A 20766-nucleotide genomic window follows, 5' to 3' on the forward strand; every position below is an offset into this window, starting at 1 on the left:
AGAAAAATACATTAAAGACACTTTGAGGAAAGAGACCATTTTTCTCTCAGTACCACATCAAAAGATACCAAAGGGGAAGTTTGGCCCCTCTGAGCCCCTGTAGTGACCTTAGGGGTCCACTTAAGAGACCACACGCACATATCCAGTGTGAATAGACCCGGGGTCTGGACGTGGGCTCGAGAGGGGGAGGAGGGGGATATGCTCTGCACAGTGGGGGCAAAAAATCTCAACCAAGTGGATAGGAGCTTTAAGTTTTGGGAGGGGTTTCCCTTCAGGAGACAGATGGATGCGCCAACCAATGGGCGCTCAGTAGTATTCCGCAGCAGCCAACCAGATCGGCCCTCCCCTTGGAATGATACACTACACGAGATAGTTGCACAGGTTGAGCTGTTGTGTTGTCACTTTGCAGGAAAAAGCGTGAACGAGCAGCAGTGCGTGGTCTCCCCCCGCCCCCCCTCCAACACCGCAGCATGACGAAGTGCGTGATTTCGTGAGACGCGTTGAGCTGTGCGGGCTCACACTCAGCTCGTCCACACTTTTATCTTCAACTCGGAGCGTGAAGCTGTGTGAAGAGGCAACTCAAAATCATGGTCATCATCACAAAAGAAAGCTGGGTGCCCAACAGGAGGCCCGATCAGAGCCGGGGATCACCGCTGCGGATGAACTGAGTGTGGGCACGGAGAGTTGCAGAGAACGACGCGAAGAGGAAAAGCTGAGTCGTTTGTGTGTGTGCGTGTGTCTGCGTGCGTGCGTGTCTGTGTGTGTGTGTGTTTTCATAAGCGGAGTGAGTGGGGGATGTCGGGCAGAAGTGGAGCAGCACCTCGGGGGTGCAGCACCCCCAGCCTGCAGCCCCTCAGAGCCACGGTCCCATACCAGCTCCAGAGGGGCTCAGCTCTCCTCTGCAGAGAGGTCAAGACGGGTAAATACACACACACACACACACACACGCGGAGGAGGAGGACTGCATTCACTTCCATGTGGTCCAGAGCTGAAGAGTTTATTTTCATTATCTGACTTATAAAGCATGTTTTCAATGATGAAGGATGTTTATATGTGCAACTAATCAGACTTCCCATTGCTTCTTTCTTTCTGTTATTGTATCACAAAAGGGAGAAGGGCAGGCAGAAAATGAATCTGCAACTATTTTGAGAAGTGATTAATCTTTTTGTCCAGAAAAAAAAGGCCAAACATTTGTGCGTTCCAGCTACTGACAGATGCTGCCTTGTTCTGACCTTAAATTCAATACTTTGAGGTTTTGAACCGATGGTTTAACAAATATTGGAGCTCTGGGCAACTGTGATGGAAACTTTACTGGAAAAACAACTAATTTTTTACTAGAAATAATAATCAGCAGATTAATCAGTGATGCAAATAAATATAGTTGGCTGCAGCCCATAACATCAGGCATGTCATAACCAACGAATGAAAAGCCATTTTTGAATACATCTTTTTAACTTTTGCCCCTTAAAGAATGATGACTCATTGAACTTACTTTAAAAAGGTACCACAGTTTGATTCAAAGAACCAGGCTTGGTCTGATGACTGCAGTGGTTATTCGTGAAACTTCAGGAAACAAACTGCCTCATTTTGACCAGCCGACTTGGAAAAACAAAAGTACAATTCCAACATGCTATGAGCGAATCAACAATGCAGGCGGCTAACCCTGAAACATAACACTGTTTCTCATAATGTTATTTGGACTCTCAGCCGCCCCTTTGCACTCTGACCTGTGGGATTTCTGCTGCGCACTTCGTGCCAGCACAGCAGCGGCTTTTAAGGCGTCTTTGTCGGTGTAGTTTCTTCAGCTCTATCCACGAAAGTCACATCTGCATGTAGTGTTGTTTATTTATACATCCTGTTTACCCTGCAACAACAGCATAGAGTGTGTGTGTATGTGTGTGTGTGTGGGATTTTGGGTTCGGTGTACTCGGTATCCTGTGGTTGCCCGTGTTGTGTAGCTGGATGGCTTTGCTCCAGGTCAAAGGCATGGTCCACACCTGCCAGAGATTACAGAGAGCTGCCAACATGCACACGCACACACGCACACACACACACACACACACTCTGACGAGGAAGCCTGGGAGCAATTTTGTGAACAACTACCACTGATGTTAAAACAGTGTTTAGCCTCCTTTTAAAGGGAGTTTTTTTTCTCTACATATACATGTCACATCCAGGGTTACTAAACATGATCACACAGGCACGAGTTTCTGCTAGACAGACATTGTTTTGACAAGTACTCAGAGAAAGTCTTGCACAACTGAGGTAATGTGTTCTATCTCTGTTTCCAAAAAGCTGACAAGACGTCTGCTCGCCCGCCGAGGCCCACCATCCGCCGAACTCTTTCCTTGGACGCCATCGTTGGACCATACCTGCAGGGACAGTGGCCCAAAGAGGCAGAGAGCACGGCCGTGAGCTGTGTCAACGACAAAGCCACGCAGGTGAATATTAACGTATTAGCGTGACACTGTTGAATTTGTTGATGTGATTACTGTAATCAAGGATACCCCGGGGCCGGATGAATGAAAGCTATGCCTGAGCCAGCGTGAGAACAGTTTTTTCCATAAAACCTGTTGCTTCGCGCAGGAAGAAAAGGAGACCAAACGCTCCTCTCCTCTGCTTCTCTTGTATAGAGAGGACAAGATATCAGATGTTGTCTCTGCAGGTGTCTGGTGTTTCCCGTTTGACGCTGTGGGTAGAAGGCAGCCAACTGGAAATAGTCGTTTTTGTTCTTCTTAAAACTCTTCTGTTTTTCCCCTTCGCTCCCCCCTCGACTGTATCTGCTCCTAACTAGTGCAACAAAGCCCCGACGAACATCACCAAGCTCCGCAGCTTCGTCTTCGCTCCTGACACAGTTTAAACCCGAGCGAACCCCCTTTGCCTCCATTGTGAGGAGCAGACCCCTCCTGACCTCATTATACAGACACCCCATCCCCCAGCACTCTCCTCAAACCACACACACACACACATATGCCCACCGCCGCCACCCCACCCAGCAGCTCCTTCTGCCAGAGTTCCTCTGCATCATTTCAGATGCTATGACTGATTGTTCTCTGCTCCTTTTATTCTTCATAAGGCATATTAGTGCAGCTCCCTGCAAGTCGTACAACAGGATTCACTGATGTGGATTTATTTATTGAGATTGTAACATGATCAGATGATATAAGACAAAAATATAAAGAATGTCACTTATAGTAATGCATATAAAAACAAAATACCTATTAATAAATACTTAATTATGTGCAACATTTCCACCCAAAAAGTGTTCTCAGAATAACAACAAAAATTTTAATTAACCCTTCTGTAGTTATGTGGTAATTCTACAGATGTGTGCAACACTCGGTCGAACACAAGACAGTGTTGGGTCAGTTTGCTGTTCAAGCAAGCAGCAATCGATCAACACACCAATCACCACGCAAACATTTCACATGAAAACAAATGAATAGTTGTTTGTGCTTCTTGTTGGTCGATTTTATGACAAAGCAGTAAATAAATGTTAAATAAATAGATGTTAAAACAACCTCCATGGAACAATGAGTTCCAAAGCAACGCTAACTTTGAACACAAAATTGCTACAAACAGGTGACAGTATGATGACATACAACATGGACACAAAAAGGAAGCACATGTTAAAATATGATTTACTACAAGAAAAATGTTTTAGTGAGATTGCTTTAGTAGTTTGTATAATTAAATTAACATCTCTGTTCATCATAAAAATAAAATAATAGAAATTATAGGATAGGGTATTTAATTTTGATACAGTCTTCTTCACTAGAAAGGATTTTCTTCTATTGTATATTGAGAAATTAATAAATGATAAAAAAAATAATCTTTAGTTGCTGCCCTGTTCCTATTATTGTGGACACCTCGCAAACAGGAATTAAGCGCGCGTGAATGAGACGCCCGAGCTGCAAACACCAGCCATACCAGACCACATAGTCTGCTACCTTTGAGTCTTTTTATAGGTTTGTGTCCCATGATCCCCCTGTTCATGTTTTGGATGATTGGATGGGGGGTTGGGAGCTGTAACTCTACACCGATGTCACTGTACCACCGAGTCATACTGCGTTGTGACTTATTTAGCCAGGCGATGGGCCGCGTACGAGTGGAGGGCAGAAGATGGTGTCAGGGTTTTCCTGCCGGCAGTCATGGCGCCAGTAGGATCTCTCTGAGTCGTGGGGCAGACTTCTAAAGAACGGGTCGTATTTTGGGGACGGAAAACCATGACATAGCCACAGTGCGGGCGGTGAGAGCTATGGGACCTTGTGTAACGTAAGCTGCCTCATGAATGGCATGGACACCAGTGAGCGGATCAGATTGTTTGTAAGTGTGTGAAGCGGTTGACTTGCGGAGGCACCAAAAACTCTGCTGATCCTGCGGGTCGGCTCGGCTTGGTGATGATGAACTGCCAGTCGTCGGTTCCCAAACAACAGCTCGGAGCGGTCAACCAGACCCCCCCTGGTAGAAGATCGAGAGTCAATGTGAAGAAATCGGTACGGTCATGAGTGGAAGTAGGACAGTTTGGAGTTGTGACTGACAAAAGAAGAAGTGCACGAAAAAAAGTCTCCCTGTTTGTCTTGGTTGTTTTTCCTCTACAGTACGTGACTTTGTGAATAACAGGGGTTAGTGTGTGTGTGTGTGTGTGTGTGTGTGTGTGTGTGTGTGTGCACTGAGGTGTTGAATGCCGATACTTGCACTGTATTTATAGTCTTTACAATGATGTGGTTTGGATGTTTTCTTATGTGTGCGTGGAAGCGGGGCTGTTTTGCAGCTCAGAGTGGTTTTCTCGTAGCCTCCTTCCGTACAGCTGTTGTGAGGCAGGTGTGCAAGACAGCTGTGGGGCTCCACTTGTGAGTTGCGCTCTCAAGTTGTTGTGTTGATTGGAGTTCACTGGGTTTAGCAGAAAATGTAAGAGCCCTGCAAAAGGTCAGCCTGAACTTCAGCCAGAAAAAGGGCTATTTTCTTCCCAAGTGGCCAAAGGTTACACAGACAAACACTGGACTCTTTATTCACCTCACTGTTACAATTTGTTTTTGCAAAGACTCCGAGCTCCTGGGCCGAGGAGACCCGAGGAAGGAGAAGCGGCGGCGGACACAAGCGCTCGGCGTCGTGGGGCAGTGCAGAGCACCTGAGGGAGGCAAGTTATTCAGTTCGTCACCATGACATTTCATTAATCAGTTGTTCTGCTTCTCACTCGTTCTCACACTCCCACACCCTCCCACTGATAGCATGAAACATTAACTGCCCCTGAGGGAAAAAGTGAGTAACCTCTCGCCTTTTTTAGAATGAAATATGGTGACTCCTGATTCATTTTTCATCTCCACTCTGCCCTCAGGTGGCCAAGCTGAGGCACCAGTTGCAGAAGCGCTCTCGCCACGCCACTCCCTCGGCAGGATACGAGCCCCCCCATCACCCCCTGCCGGCAGGTCATGCAGCAGGCATCACTCAGGTAGCCCACTGCTCCTTTGTCTTTTGATGACATGTGCGGTGAAGACACAAAGGGCAAAGTTTTCACGAGTGCTACTGATGCCACAGTGTCCTCCACAGGCAAACTAAGGGGGAGCTTAGTAACAGGGTTATAAAAAAACACTGGGGCTTTTCTTAGGAACGGCTGTCATCAAAGCTCCTGTGTTGCTGACATGCTGTCACAGAAAGACAATTTGAAACCTGCATACAGTGCCAATCTTGAGGCAGACATGTGGAGTGTAGGCATCAGATATTGATTAAAAAAAAAAAAAAAAAAAAAGGCAAAATGAAAGCATATATGTGCACATCTACTGTATTTTCCGTAACCAGCAGCAGCGTGTTGGATGTTCAGTAAAACAAAGAACAAACACAGAAGAGTGCTCGGGGCCGTGCGCCACAGACAACGCAACAAGACACATTAAACCTGTGTGGTTCACAGTGACTAGATTTGTGATTAATCAAATACACACCCTGTATCCAAATTACAAGCGATTAGAGTGCGTCTATCAACAACAGCGGATACAATGGTCTCCATCCATCACGCGTGTCCGTGATTGCGCCGCACAGTTCAAAATACGGGCGGAATGAATCGAGAAACAGTGCCACAGTTGTGCACAAATAAAGAAACACGGTTGCTTTTTAAGCACACAAACACATTCTCACTGCATTTGCTTGTGTCGACTCTGTGCAGACTACGCCCCTGATGCCGCTGAACAGACTCGCTCCACGGCTGCGACGTAGCGTTGAAGGCCTGAACCTGGAGCTGGAGGAGGTGTTTGTCTCTGAGAAGCCTGACGATCAGCATGAGGTTAGACCGCTGAGTAATGCACTTAACATTTGTTTGCCCCTGGTGAACTCCCTTTAAGCCCCAGCAGAGCAATGATGAAATTAAGATGTTATAACTACTGCCGATACAGTCTTCTGATCACTTGTTTCCTGAATATTCCAGCTTTTGGATATCCCAGATGGCCACAGGGCCCCTGTCCCTGCCCAGAGATGCAGCAGTGGCTCTCAGAGTGAGCCCTCCCCCGGCCCTCTGGATCCGTCTCTCCTCTCTCCTTCTCAGTCCCCTTGTCCGCTAGATCCGTCGCTTCTGTCGCCTTCAAATTCCCCATGCCCACTGAACCCATCTCTTTTGTCTCCATCGCAGTCTCCCTGTCCCATGGGACATCCAGGTTAGTGTTGTCCCATTAAACTGTATCAAACAGATACAAATGTGTAAAGTTTTATTCCGTATTTCTTATTGTATTTTTAATAAAATGTTGGATAATCACGCCCCTCCCCACAGAGCCGGTGGACTGTGAGACCCTGTGTCCGTCTCCATCGACGTTGCTCCCTTCATTTGCACTGGATCCTCCTCTGATGCAGCCCTGCTCCTCCTCTCCTCACCCCAGCAAAACCTGCTCCTTCCAGCGCGAGCCACCGGAAGGCTGCGAGCGAGTACGAGTATGCGAGGAGGCGTTGTAAGTCACACTGTTTAGACCAAAGCATCATGCATAGATCATATAATCATGAAAGCAATCCAGAAAAGGCTGCTAGGCAGCCCAAGTCCCAATATAACAAATCATTATAGCTCCAAATTAAGATGAGATCAAAATTGGCAGTTATCTATGCTTTTTGCAGCTACTAAATCTGAATCAAGAGCAATGCCTTATTAAGGTGAACACATTCTTCCTCATGCATTTATTATGAGTTTTCATTAAGGTTACAAGACATGCAAAAGCCGATAAAAATAATCTTTAAAAAACTGTAAATAAGTGCATGATAAAGAATTCATTACACTTCATAAGGCACCACAGATCTGGTTGCTGCAGAAAGCATAGTTAACTGTTAATAAGTGCATAGTTGACTGCTAGTTAATGCATATTGAAGTATAGATTAATCTTAATAAAACAATTTTAAAAAATGCTTAGTAGTTGTTTATCAGACCATCTAATCTTAGTAAGAAAATGCCAAAATGATAATACTTCAGTCACTGTATCAGTGGAAACTGATGTCTTTAATTCAGTTTTTTCAGTACATGATATTTTTCACTATATTCTGACATTTCCTACTCCCCATCTCTTCACTCTCAGCTCTGCCTGTCAGGAAGAGCCGCTCCTCCAGCCCTCCTGCCCTGATCCCAATAAAGTAAACTTTACCCCCCACGGAGGCTCCGCTTTCTGCCCCGTCAGTCTCCTGAAGCCCCTCCTGCCCTCCATGGACCTCCTCTTCCGCGGCCTGTCAGTCTCTCCAGTCACCGGCTGCCCAGGTCAGGCCTCTCCCACCAGGCACCTGGGTATGCAGTAGGTGGATATCCAAGCAGAGCGTCTCAGGATTTAAACGCACTGCGGGGTGCCAACAGATACCTGTGTTTACCTGACTCATCACTGCTGTAAGGTGGCAAACTAGGAGACTTGGACTGTGAGCATTTCATCACTCTCTGGAATATCTGCTTTGCTGATTACATCCTACTGCAGGATGCTTGCATCCAGCTGATATTTACCTCGTCAGCACTTAAACTGTCCTAGTATTTCCTCATGTGGGCTATGAATTAGATTACAGGACTGTAGTTTTATGGTTGACTGAGTTTTTGACATTGTTTTTTTTGATAAAACTGATGATTGTTTTAGTTATGTGTCAGTGATTCACACAAAGACTGCAGTCTGCTGGGGACATTTTCATGAGTTCAGAGTCAAAAACCCAAGCACTTAGAACACTTGAGCATTACTTTCTTTCTATCCTTTACTACTGATTGACTTCCTAGTAAAGAATAAAGTTTAGATTAACTTTCAGCATCAACTTAATGAAGAAAAAAAAACTTGATGGGTTTGTTGACTGAAAAGAAATATGTTTGGCCTGTAGTTTCTGATGGCCCACTTTTCTACAGATGCATTTCTAGGAAGATATATATTTTTGTATCTTTGTAATGAGTTATGAGGCTGGTGATACTATTTTTGTATTCACTGAAGAAATCGACTTGTGTTCCTGTTCATACTTTGGTGATCTATAAGCAGGAGTGGATGTTTAACTAGCTTTATGTGCCCACACAGGCATTGTTCTAACCAAACTGTTGCAATGTTATTGCATTTTTTTTTTTTTTTTTAAAGATTTGTTTTTGTTCAATCTGAGCCTCTTTATGTGATTCTGCCAGAGAGTAATGTTTGTTATGGAAGAGGTTGACTCCTTCTCTACAAATGGATAAAACACTGTCCTGTCAGCATGATCCTATGCAACACTGCTTGAAAAACATGCCCTATAGTAAAGATAATAAGTGGATGCTCATGAAAAATAGGTATTATTTGTCAGTCCTGTGTTTTCTCAGACCTGAGCATCAACTCTGTTCATATTTTTTAGTGAGGAAACATCAAAAATGTTAAGTAGGCTGTTGCTACTGTGAAGAAAATAAAAATAACCAGAATTACTGGATGTTCAAAAACATGTCATTCCTGTGGGTTGTTTTCTTGTTGTTGTGTCCTGTCTTTGACACGTGGATTTGCGGTTTTTTAAACCCAAGCACCGCCCCTTTCGCCCAAATCTGCTGTGTGATTGGGCCACAAGGAAGCCCAATTGCCTTACATGGACCAATGCATTTAATCCACATCCTAGGACGACAAAAAGCCCCGCGACATTTTCGAGGAAGGACCTCATATTTTTGATAAGCTGCCTTTGCGACTGCCACATTAAAAAAACCCTCCCAAGAAAACGCAATTACAACGAGAATAATTTAATTTTCTGGCGTCGTTTCTGACATCGGGTCGACACGATTAAACTAAACACACCACCAGCATTTACGTCCGATATTCAGTTTAACAAATTACATCTAACAGTTTAGGCGTGGCTGTAGACATCACCGAGGTCCTTCAACAAATTAAAATTATCCTGACGCGACCGCTCTTCCTCGATAATAATAGGTTTTATTTTCTCAATGAAAACACCAACCTGACAGTAGCCTGTATTACCAGATGCTGTTGATTTTACAGCTGTCCTTACGAAGACATTCAGACTGTCGGGAGACAGGGAATACACCAGAATGAGTCAATATAAACAAATTACATGATACAGTGCAGCTCCAGACAAGTCAAGGTACCATTAGCACGCTTTGGAAAAAATACAAATTTGCTGAGAAAAACACGGTTTGGCGATATTTATCCGCGAAATCTTGCCGTTATCACAGAAACCAGAGCTAACGTGAAAACCGCGGGCACCATTTCCGGGCTCGTGACATCGAGATACTGGAGCGGGACGTCGGTGTGAGGGGCGCGGGGAGCGGAGCGGTGTCTCTTACCATACCGGGACTGGTGGACAACAGCATGGCTGCGGGAAAGGGAGCAGGGAAGCCCGTCTCTCTGTGGGACAATATGCGGATACGGTTCATGGTTTGCTTCCTCGGAGTTTTCGTCTGTTACTTTTATTACGGAATACTACAAGAGACAATGTAAGTAACAGTTGGCAGCGTATGTCAAACGGTTGTTACAGACCACGTCCTTTTTTCTTCTGTGCCAAACTCCATTCAAAAAACATCTGGTTTAATGTTGGCATGCGCATGGAGAGTTCCAGAATCAGTACGAGCTTCGTGATACTTGACATTGCTTTGGTTAATGAGTAATAAAGTCTATATTATGCTGGTGTGTACAATATATTCGTTATGCAGCCTCACACAACGTGGCCTATAGCAATACGACAGGCAAATCTGACATTAAATCTTAAGATTTTGCAATGGAGTTTGGTGGGACATTTTGTTACTATCAGAAACAGCCCCTGTACCCTAAAGCAGGTGGACTACATCTCGAGTTCCTTCTTGTACATGGGGTAATACTTTTGTTCTGTGACGGCAACAGATTTTTTTTCATATTATGAATTTACATGCAACTGAACCAAATCAACAAGTTATAATAGTCCTTTGTGATTCTCTAGACAGATTAAATGAGCAAGTTGAGCACAGCCTCTGTGGCATATCACATACGGAGTCATGACACATATGGTATTTTGTCGCCCAACTCACTAGAGGGGACTGGGATCATATTTCGAAATTATGACTTCAAACTGGTTTCTCCCCCAGACAGCCTTTTCCAAAAACTGAATGCTTGACTTCCATTATATCTTGTTATTAAGCAATACTGACTTTACTGTTTCCTATGGGCTCTTGGTGATTACTGTTCATTAACACCATGCAACACTACTCCTAAAAAATCTTCTAGCAAAATGTCACCTCTCCCACCCCTCCCTGTCAGTTGTAATTTAATGCATTGTGGCCTCTCCTTTCTGAGGGGACTTTTCATAGCTTGGAGACTCTTGAAAGCACTCCACCCATTAACCCTCGCTCCTGTCAGGAAGTCTTGTGGTTAGCTACTTCAGTTTCAGAGCCACTGTCTGTGATCTTTTATATTTAACAGTGTTTTTACTCTGATTTCACAGTACTCGAGGTGAATATGGTCAGGGAGACAAAAAGGAGAAGTTCAGATTCGCGCGGACGTTGGTCTGCATCCAGTGCATCATCAGTGCTCTGTTTGCTAAGATCTGTGAGTATGTGCTGTACAGAGCAGACACACAAACTTAGCAAAGGCATCCAAAATAAATTTCTGAAGTTGTTATTCTGCCTGGCAACCTTTTGTTTTGAATTTTAACAGTTAAAGAATAATCTTCTGCTTTCTCATCAGTGATCCAGTTTTTCGAGGGCTCCAAGCCGGATCACACCAAGAACTGGCTCTATGGGTTGTGTTCTCTTTCTTATCTTGGGGCCATGGTGTCCAGTAACTCTGCCCTTCAATATGTCAACTACCCCACACAGGTGAGTCTGATCTTAGTAGATGTAGCAAAGATAGTTGGTTAACATGATTCTTCCTGATCTTTTAATGATGCTGGTGCTTTTGGATTCTAAAGCTGTGTTATTGTTCTGATAGGTGTTGGGAAAATCCTGCAAGCCCATACCAGGTAATTATAATACAGTTACTTTTAGTTAACCCTCTGCCTTACTAATCTTCGAGTCTGCCGGGTCCCATTATGTAATGTGCTGATGTACATATTTACCAAGTGTATGTGTATGTTACCCATGTGCATATGGTTCTTGACAAACCCGAGAGATTCTCATATCTTCTTAAATGGATCAAGGACTCACTGAGTACACAAACTCTTTTCTGATGAGTGAGAGCATACATGGCAGGTTACAGTATGTTCTGTTTGTACATGAAGATTATGTCAGTCTACTCGTAGCTTTGTTATCTCATGTTACATGTACAGACACACACACACAGACACAGACACATGCTTTCACCGTCCATATTTTCTCCTCTCAGGGGTGAAGGATAGGATTAACCCATCTCTCATTGTTGTGTTGATGCAGTGATGATCCTCGGTGTGACAATACTGAGGAAGAGGTACCCACTGGCTAAGTACCTTTGTGTGCTGCTCATTGTGGGCGGTGTAGCTTTGTTCCTCTACAAACCCAACAAGAGCTCAGCTGTTGCAGATGACCATGTTTTTGGGTTTGGAGAGATCCTGTTGGTGAGTTAACATAGCTTTATGTCCCCCTTCACTTATATTCCTCTTATCGCCATATGTTATCAATCAATATGTGTCGTACTGTGACTTTTCATGGCTTGGTTGTGTGTTTTGCTGATCATAGCTGATCTCTTTGACATTGGACGGCTTGACTGGCGTGGCCCAGGATCACATGAGGTCTCGCTTCCAGACGACTGCCAACCACATGATGCTAAACATCAACTTGTGGTCCATGCTGGTGCTTGGACTAAGTGAGTCAACCATGCTTTCTGCCAAACTCTTGTCTAATTGAACACTGAAGTGCCAGCCACTGTTTTCCAACCAAAAACTACCAGGCCATTTCACTGACTGGCACACCTGCAGCCAGAGAGGAGACACTAATGAGCAGAATCACCTTGATATGGTTCAGTTCTGCCAAAATATAGCAGAATGAAGCAATGTCCTGTTTCAAAACTTTCTCTGAATAATTCTCAGAAAAAGCTCAGGTCACCAAAAGTTTTAACATTTTATAATACAGTAATGTTTTTTTTGAAACACTGAAATGTCATAAACTCATTGCTGCACAAAAACGTATTTCTTTGAATTAAAGAGTTGTAATGTTTGTATACCCTGACACTCAACGGTACATAGCTTCTTGTTCTTGAGGCGAAACTTTTAAAATGTATTGTGTTGCTCGCCAGTGCCACATTATACAGGATACTGCATCATGCAATTGCAGTTTTGCATGTGTACATTGAAACATTTCAAATTAGCAGACCTGCCGACCTGTACGCACAAGGATTCTTAGTTTCAGGTGATTATACACTAATGAAAACACAGTTCTGAATATTATATTTCATTTTTGCCAATTAAGCCTGTTAAATCATACCCACTGGACCTTTGACTACGTGTTTAGATCTTTTGTTAGCGTGCTGGTTTCCTTGAGCTGTTCGTCCACTCGACAGTTAATCAAACTGCTTTAGTATAATCAGCTGAATTATATCATTGCTGTAAGTGCAGTGTGCTATATTCTTAAAAAGTCTTGTCACTAGTAGTTGTGTGGATTTGTAACACCATGGACCCCAGGACGAACAGCTGCTGTGATGCAGTAACTAATCACATTCCAGAATTCCAAAGCATAAAACCCAAATAAAAAACCAATAACTGCTACGTTAGAGACTCCTTTCAGAAAAGGTGAACATTTTTTCTCCCCGGAGCCAGAAACTCATTAATTCAGTCCATGCGAAGTATTGAGTGTTATCTTTATAGATAAGGAATCCTGTACCTCAAAGCTGCAAAGTTCTGTGAGGTGGTTGCTATAATATGCTGAAGAATAAGGCTCATAAAACAAATGCAATATAACGAGGGGCTTTCTAAGGCCAGCCACTAATGGGCTGTAAGATAAAGATCAAAAGGTCAAAGTCAGCATGAGGACTGAGAGACTGTTATCATTCCTCTAACAAACTAACTGGCAGTGCCTGCCGTCTCTTTGTAAATGCCTAGTTCTCCTTCACACATGCTTCTCACTTCCAGAGTCCATATTTCATTTAGAATATGCTATATTTGTTTTTCAAAATGATGAATTTAGTTTGTCAAAACCACAAACACTTAAAGACACTTCTGTTACCTTTTATAAGAACTCTGCCTTTGATAGCTTTGAAGTGCTGAGACTTCCCAAGACACAAACATATTCTTATGCTTCCACCCCCACGAATCCATGACACCCCCACACTGTTTCATCGTGTTGTTGTTACCTTATTCCAACACTTGGTGGTGCCGTATGCCCACACTGGGGACACTGTGGTCTGATTTTCTGAGCACATCTCAGCAGAAATATGTGACATTATGTTCAATTACTCAGGTTATTTTGAAATGATGTTAATGCTATCTTCTTTTTTTTTTTAATTGACGCTTTCATCTTCTCTGCTCTCAGTTGTTTTGACGACAGGGGAGGTGTCGGACTTCCTTAGTTTTACTGAACGCTACCCGAGCATCATCTACAACATTCTTCTGTTTGGAGTGACCAGTGCTTTAGGCCAGGTAAGTGAATGGACATAAGGACTTGATGTGGCTTGTGTACTAGTTTGAGTTGATGGTTCATGTTGTGTTGCGCAGTGAGAAGAAATAATTTTCCTCCATAAAAGTTTTAGAAGGAATGCTTATAGATGATGAGCATCCTTCACGTTACATTCCATGATGTGTTTCTTTTTTTTTTTAAATTCCTTTACCAGACCTTCATCTTTATGACGGTGGTGAACTTCGGGCCTCTGACCTGCTCCATTGTCACCACCACAAGGAAGTTCTTCACCATCCTCGGCTCTGTGCTTCTGTTTGGCAACGTCATGAGTTCGATGCAGTGGGTTGGCACCGTCCTGGTCTTCCTCGGTGAGAGATAATTCTGACTTCACACCCTATTTCCCTTTGGATTTATTAACACTGCCTGCATGTCTCTCTTACTCTTTCTCCCTGTCTTGTCTCAGAAATAAAAAAATAATTCCCATTAATGCAGCATTTCAGCGTAATACTAATGACAGGCTGTAGTGCTCGCAAAATGCTTGCAGAAACCTGAAATAAGCATTCACATCTTTGATTCTCTCACTTTAGGTCTCGGACTGGATGCTAAATTTGGCAAGACCCCCAAGAAGACAACACATTAAAACATCTGGAGCACACGAGAGAAAGACATTGCACATCAAATGGAAACACTATATAGCCAGTATCTTATTTTCTTAAGACATCCTATGCGGGCCTATTGTAGGTGCCTATGATTTATTTAAGTACAGTTCAGATTTTCTGTGTCTAAAAAAGAGTGCCTGTAGTTTTTAACTCCAGCTTCTGTGTACTGTTGATATATTTAAAAAGACACGTTTATTTGGGATCAAGAACAAGGTCTGAATGGACTGTGATGAGCCAATAACATCTTTTTTTTTTTTCGACTGTAAGATATGACCCTCTTGTGGAGGAGTTTGGATCGACTGAAAGACACAAGTGGAAAATACTGTATTTAGACAAATTATAATTTTTCTGAAACCAGCTCCACCTCCCTTGGATGGACATTGAACCAAACAAGGCCGAAGACATATGTTTCCAGCTTTCTACTCATGAACTTACCATCCAACAAGTCTCAGTTTACAAGTTGCTGCTTGAATATCTGTAATTAATCTGTAACTATCACACATGTAGATTATTTTCTTGGCAGACAATTAGCTAAGTATCATGTCATTTATAAAAATACAAACGGTTGTCTGTGATGTCCAATCTTACTTTTGAATTGTTTTTATTTTTATTTTCTACAAGTTGAAAATAACTTGCCATAAAAGGGAAATTGTGATATGTCATGGTGATTTTCTTTTTATTTCACACACATCACTTGATTGGTTGATGTCAGTCGAGATACTCGTCTCCGCTAGGGTGCTGCTTATTAGAAACAACTGTGAAATAGCCAATAGGGGAAACAACAAGAGGAAATAAGTATTACCAGCAACTTATCACTTAACCACCTTGTTGTTTTTATTTTTTTATTGTAGATCAATAGGTCTATTACCAACTTTCTATTTCACAACACAACGTATAGCTCATCCAATGTTTTGTTCTCTTTAAAAAGACATGTCTGTGATGGTTGATTCAAATAACAACATGTAAACATATTCTAATTGTTGGAATTCATCAATACACAATGAGTATGTGGCATCTCAAAACCAATCTTTTTTACAGAGAAACAGAGAAAAAATATTGTAAAAGTGGTGGAGTAGTGATTATGATTTAGGGGACAGCTCCTTTAACCTGAGGTCAAAGTAGTAGAAGTTGTAAAAGCAATCAATTGTTTTGGAAATGAGTGGCGTTTCCTCCACATCTGATGGAGGAAGCAGCGCCCCCTGCTGTCACATTGTGATACAGACGGTTCACTTCCTCACAGTGAGGAGACCGCAGCAGTAAACCAACCTATTTTATTTTATCTCTCAATTATGCCACTGACAGTTATTGATTTAACAGACCTGTTAGTCATTTCAATTAAATGCTTTCATTTGAATAATTTAAAGCGAATCAAGTATAACAGGAAACAGTGGAATTACTACAACTTGGTGTAATGATCAGATATAGCCATAGAAGTGTTTTGTGAGACAGGATTCAGTACAGACATTATATTGTTTAACATACATTTAGAGCAGTAATGTGAATTCATCAGTGAGAGGGATGTCTGTGGTCACTACTCGTGTATTGATTTGTTTTGTTGTGGTGATTCTTGCACATTTTAACCGACTGCTGCTCTGCCAGAGTGAAAATGCTGCATGGAAAATAATTGTTGAAGCGACATAGCAGCATAAGGATGAAACAACACAAAATTCTACAGTTTTCATTACATGCAGTTTCTCATACATGCTCTATATTTTAGATATAATAATAAAAAACCAAGTGTTGTCGCCACTGTCTGTCAGGCACTATCCTAGCATCCTATATATGTGTGTATCCTCGGCCTTTCTTCCGCCAGATCTGGCAGATTACGTTGCGCACCCTTTTGGCACGACTGTTGGTAATCCGTTTATTTCTACTCAAAGTGAGTTAAGGCATCCGTCACAACCTTCAAAATGCTGGCCACAGTCGCTAAACAGCTGAAAAGCCACCCAGCTGTAAGTATAGCCCGGTTATCATCGATATGAATTAATATTAGAGGTCCTGTTGTAAAGTTACGCCATCCGTGGGTTGTTGAGGCTAACCTAGCTTAGCTGAACTAGTTAGCGTTGCTAGCTGTCGCAAGCTAGTACTCTGACTTTGACCGCACTGACTTTGAGACTTTCTGTTAAAAGAAAAACGATGTTCGCCACTGTTTATCATGTTCTATAACTATTATGGATTAAAACAGATTTCCCAATTCTGCGTGCTTCAAGACTTTTTGGCACTGTTGATGTGTTGGAGTCAAATCAGGTCACGGCTTCAACCACAAGACGAAAGCCACTGAGCATTAGCCAAGCAGAGGGTCTGCTGTGCTGAAAATAGCAAGTTATGCTACTAGTTAGCAATTTGGCTGGCTAGGTAGCCTTAGTACATTGCACCCCGACGTGTTTACTTCCACTAGAACGTAAGCTTTTAATAATAATTCACGGTATATCTGTACAACATGTTATTTTACTTAAATAAGATAACTCAATCCAGAAGTGGTGACCGAACAAGGGATAAATAAACAAGTAGACGATCTAAACTGGCTCTGTCAATGCTTGACAGCTGCCGTTTGCAAGGGCAAGGTGAGGCACAGTGAACAGAGGGATTGTTTACTTTTCATCGACAATGGGCAGTTTTGAAGCTGGTTTTCCCGGACAAGTTGTGCCAAGCAGTATGTTTACAGTATACACAAGTTGTTATCAGTCTGGTTTTACTGGCATATTACTGTTACAGCTGTGACAGTTCTCTTAAATTTAAGGTTTCTCTCGCCAACCTGTCTGTCACTTGCAGCTGATCCCCCTTTTCGTCTTCATCGGTGGAGGGGCTGCGATGTCCATGATGTACCTCGCTCGTCTGGGCTTGAGAAACCCTGATGTCTGGTAAGAATGCAGTCACAACACATAAAACCGTCTTGTGTCTTTCCTTTGTCTACTGTTTTACTTTTCTTCCTATTACTCAAATGCAAATGTAATGAGATACGAGATGAGAAAAAGGTAAATAAGCTGTTTGTGTAACACAACGAAGTCTGTTGCCACCTGACTGTGAATGTCAGGTTACGGTCTCTGTTGGTTAATCTTTCATGTGTACCTATTTTCTCCTCTGCAGCTGGGATCGCAAGAACAACCCAGAGCCCTGGCAAAAGTTGGGCCCAACCGATCAGTACAAGGTGTGCCTCTCTCACCTCTTAAGAAATTGTATTAATCATGCTGTGTTGCAGTTTTGACTTTCTATGCTGAAGAGTGTAGGTGGTTATATTCATAGTATGGATCTTTGCCAGGCTTGTTGCTGAGCCATGGATTATTCCTTCAGTTGGATTAAATCAAATGACATAATCTGGTTAAGGCTGGCTTGTAGTAACAAATCTGATAAAGTCATTACCTGCTCACACTTGTGTTGGCAAATGAATTTCAAAGTATTCAGAGATGAGTATTTGACTATTATGAGAAGATTTAGTAAGTCAGCTTTTGACATTGATTCTGTGCCACACACTTTTCTTTGTTCTTGAGTTAACATTTGCTTGTATTATTAGTTTTACGCAGTGAACATGGACTACAGCAAGCTGAAGAAGCAGGGCCCTGATTTCTAAAGGTCACATCAGCTGGACCAAAAGTACAAAGATGAGCTGATCCGCACAGACCCATCGTGAACTTCCTGGATGCAGAGGCTGAACCCGCACAATGATTCATATTTAAGTTTCCTCATTGCATCCCATTGGCTTTTTTGAAATGTTGTCTCTTATTTCTCATTATCATCGGTTGTCAATAAAGTGAAGGAGTCTTTTCTCCTCCATACAGAGAAAAGAACCGTTTTCATTTGTTGTTATTCTATTTATGGGACCTTTGCACTTCATGACCTTGATTTTGGATCATGTTTTTATTTGCATTGTTAGTTTGAAGCATATTATATGCATTTATTTGCATTGCCACTCAGACCACCGTCCATGCTTTGTTTACAATTAGGTCATGCTTTGCTGTTACTATATGGGCTTTGCCTTCACCTCATTTCACCTTCGTCCTGCCTTAACCCAGCTGCTGGTGAATTATGTGCCACACTAGTCTTGGCTGCCATCCAGAACCTTATCGGCATGTCGAGGGCAGACTTTAACCTGGTCACATGGAAGCAGTGGGCTCCCTCTGGCGGCAGCTGTGGCAGCTGAATCTGTGATGACGAAACCTCACCAGTCTGTTGGTCAGTGTAGGAGACCTACCAGCTGCCTTGCGCCTCTGCTGCATAACTTTCCAAGCTTTCAGAAGACGCAGTAGTTTCAGACCTTAAAAGGAAGAGAGAGCGAGAGAGAGACGACGTGGCTCTTTCTCTGAAAGGTTGACTGATGTTTGTTTAAAGCAATAATGTGTTCATGTGCCATGGAAACAGTACTCTTTTGGGACATGTGGAGGTGTTTCTCTTTATAGAATGCCATCGCTCTCAAACAGATGACTTTGTAAATGTCAACAGGTCATGCTGTCCCATATGCAGCTCGGGGAAATGCGACAAGGATGAGCAGCCAACGCAGTGCAGGAAATGTCAAGGAGACCTTAGTGTTTGAATAGAATCCCACGTCTAAATCTTCACCCACCCTCTGCAGGGCTGCAGCGTTCCACGCACGTATCTGTTTCTTTTTATTCACCTGGGGAAATGAAAATTAACTTTTGGCACAGCATGTGACAGTGCTTCACTGTGGAACAACATTTGATTTGTTCCAGTGCCTTCACCCTGTCGACTCTACAGACTCAGGCACAAATATCTGGTGCCAGTTCTCAAATAGTTCTTCAAATCGATAAAAACATTAAGATGCCTTTATTTCCCCAAGCTTATATATTTGTTGATGTAATCTGTGATTTCCAGTCTAATGGGAGCAGAATAAAATCAGGTGACATGCTGCGTGGTTGGACAGCGTCACTGGTGGCTGAAGAGGTTGAGGGAAGGAAAAAAAACGGGATTAATGAATCACTCAGATGAGATATAACCTTTTTTTTCTACCTCATTTCATGCAGATATGTATGGTCAGTATGATTTAGCTTTCTTTCTGTGTGTAGGATGTATTATTCAGTTAACCAAGCAAAATGATTCCATCTTGAAATGTGAAAAGTGATTAGTTGAGCTCAAGTTTCTAGAAATATGAGCATTAAAGTCTCTAACAACTGCCAAACTTTATATATAGTACGACTGAAAAAAAAACCCCAAACATCTGCCTTGAAAGCAAATGCCACCTTAAAGTTTGATATCCAGGGCCTGTACAGTATGCAAGTGTTTGACTTCTGCAAATCAGGGAATTTCTATACTTCATAAACCTTTACAAAATGTTTCTATGTTTTGCATCAATGGCTTTTTTTATGGCAAACTCCTAAATCTGAAAAATAAAATGCATTCAAATAAAGACGTTCTATTGTCATGACTGTTAAAATCAGCAACATTAAGGCTCCTTTGTGCTTAATGCTAGATATGTATATGGGTCCATTTCATCTGTATATCTGCAAGTTTTCTGCAAGGGTACGGATACGGACCAACGGAGCAGTACCTCTGCTAGTCGTGGGTGCAGTGTAGCAGTGTGGCCAGTAGTTCAAGGGAGATGAAGAAGTAGTTTTAAAAATGCAGAAAACCTTGTGAGGAGAGATCACGCCAGTTGGTGAGAAGTTTTAAACATCTGCCGGATGTTAATTCGCCCAGGCGCTGAGACCAACAGTTCCTACAGAATAGGGGGAGATGTTCTACATCTTAGAGTTATTTAGAGTGTTAAAATGTTGACATTTACTAATAAATGTTAACGGAGACTTGTTATGCTGAATGGGCATACCATGTTCAACATTTTAGTTTGGCATGTTATGTTAAATGAAAACTGACATTTCATTTAAAACCGCTAATTTCAAGTGTCGTAGAAGTGGAGGAAATGTTTCAAGATAATCAAAATCTGTAGGATTCATCCTCTGGGGACTGTGAATGAAAATTCTTCGTCAATCCGTATAATCTAGTAGTTGACTGATTTCGTAGTCATGATAGCTGCTGGCATGACACACATTGAATACAGTGTTTGAGTAGAGTGTTACAAGGTTTTTTACAAATCTGAGAAATGAGATTCAGAACAGTTTTATAATGCATTTACAGATGAAAATGGATTGTCCTTATATGCTTATTGTTTTGTTGTAGGCCTATTTCCACTGTCCAGTCTATTACTGCTGGATG

General features: G+C 42.4%; 3 protein-coding genes across 3 annotated transcripts; all 3 read left to right on the forward strand.

The window, feature by feature from the left end:
- Nucleotides 1–379: 379 nt before the first annotated feature.
- LOC115575858 (protein FAM117A-like) lies at nt 380–8889 on the forward strand. The gene is given in 9 exon segments (XM_030408239.1): nt 380–919; nt 2296–2441; nt 5045–5140; nt 5339–5452; nt 6161–6277; nt 6419–6644; nt 6758–6932; nt 7545–7732; nt 7735–8889. Coding segments are annotated over 9 exon segments (1299 nt in total). The 5' UTR covers nt 380–795; the 3' UTR covers nt 7848–8889.
- A 279-nt stretch (nt 8890–9168) lies between these two features.
- On the forward strand, nt 9169–15266 carry slc35b1 (solute carrier family 35 member B1). Its single transcript, XM_030408240.1, has 9 exons — nt 9169–9886; nt 10867–10970; nt 11109–11239; nt 11352–11382; nt 11792–11952; nt 12074–12200; nt 13862–13968; nt 14160–14313; nt 14533–15266. Exons 1-9 carry the CDS (start codon nt 9762–9764, stop codon nt 14583–14585), a joined length of 993 nt encoding a protein of 330 aa, XP_030264100.1. The 5' UTR covers nt 9169–9761; the 3' UTR covers nt 14586–15266.
- Nucleotides 15267–16382: 1116 nt separating this feature from the next.
- ndufa4a (NDUFA4 mitochondrial complex associated a) lies at nt 16383–18389 on the forward strand. Its single transcript, XM_030408957.1, has 4 exons — nt 16383–16556; nt 17377–17465; nt 17692–17752; nt 18116–18389. Exons 1-4 carry the CDS (start codon nt 16515–16517, stop codon nt 18170–18172), a joined length of 249 nt encoding a protein of 82 aa, XP_030264817.1. The 5' UTR covers nt 16383–16514; the 3' UTR covers nt 18173–18389.
- Nucleotides 18390–20766: the final 2377 nt, after the last annotated feature.

This window comes from Sparus aurata, chromosome 23, assembly GCF_900880675.1.
Source record: "Sparus aurata chromosome 23, fSpaAur1.1, whole genome shotgun sequence".
NCBI lineage: Eukaryota > Metazoa > Chordata > Actinopteri > Spariformes > Sparidae > Sparus > Sparus aurata.

What these genes read in the sequence shown, in the direction of transcription:
- slc35b1 (XM_030408240.1), top strand. Translation starts at nt 9,762, where the DNA reads ATGGCTGCGGGAAAGGGAGCAGGGAAGCCCGTCTCTCTGTGGGACAAT. An exon ending in ATCCTGCAAGCCCATACCAG is followed by an intron (nt 11,383 to 11,791) that starts GTAATTATAATA and finishes GTGTTGATGCAG; the next exon opens with TGATGATCCTCGGTGTGACA. An exon ending in CATGCTGGTGCTTGGACTAA is followed by an intron (nt 12,201 to 13,861) that starts GTGAGTCAACCA and finishes CTCTGCTCTCAG; the next exon opens with TTGTTTTGACGACAGGGGAG.
- ndufa4a (XM_030408957.1), top strand. Translation starts at nt 16,515, where the DNA reads ATGCTGGCCACAGTCGCTAAACAGCTGAAAAGCCACCCAGCT. An exon ending in AGCTGAAAAGCCACCCAGCT is followed by an intron (nt 16,557 to 17,376) that starts GTAAGTATAGCC and finishes TGTCACTTGCAG; the next exon opens with CTGATCCCCCTTTTCGTCTT. An exon ending in TTGAGAAACCCTGATGTCTG is followed by an intron (nt 17,466 to 17,691) that starts GTAAGAATGCAG and finishes TCTCCTCTGCAG; the next exon opens with CTGGGATCGCAAGAACAACC.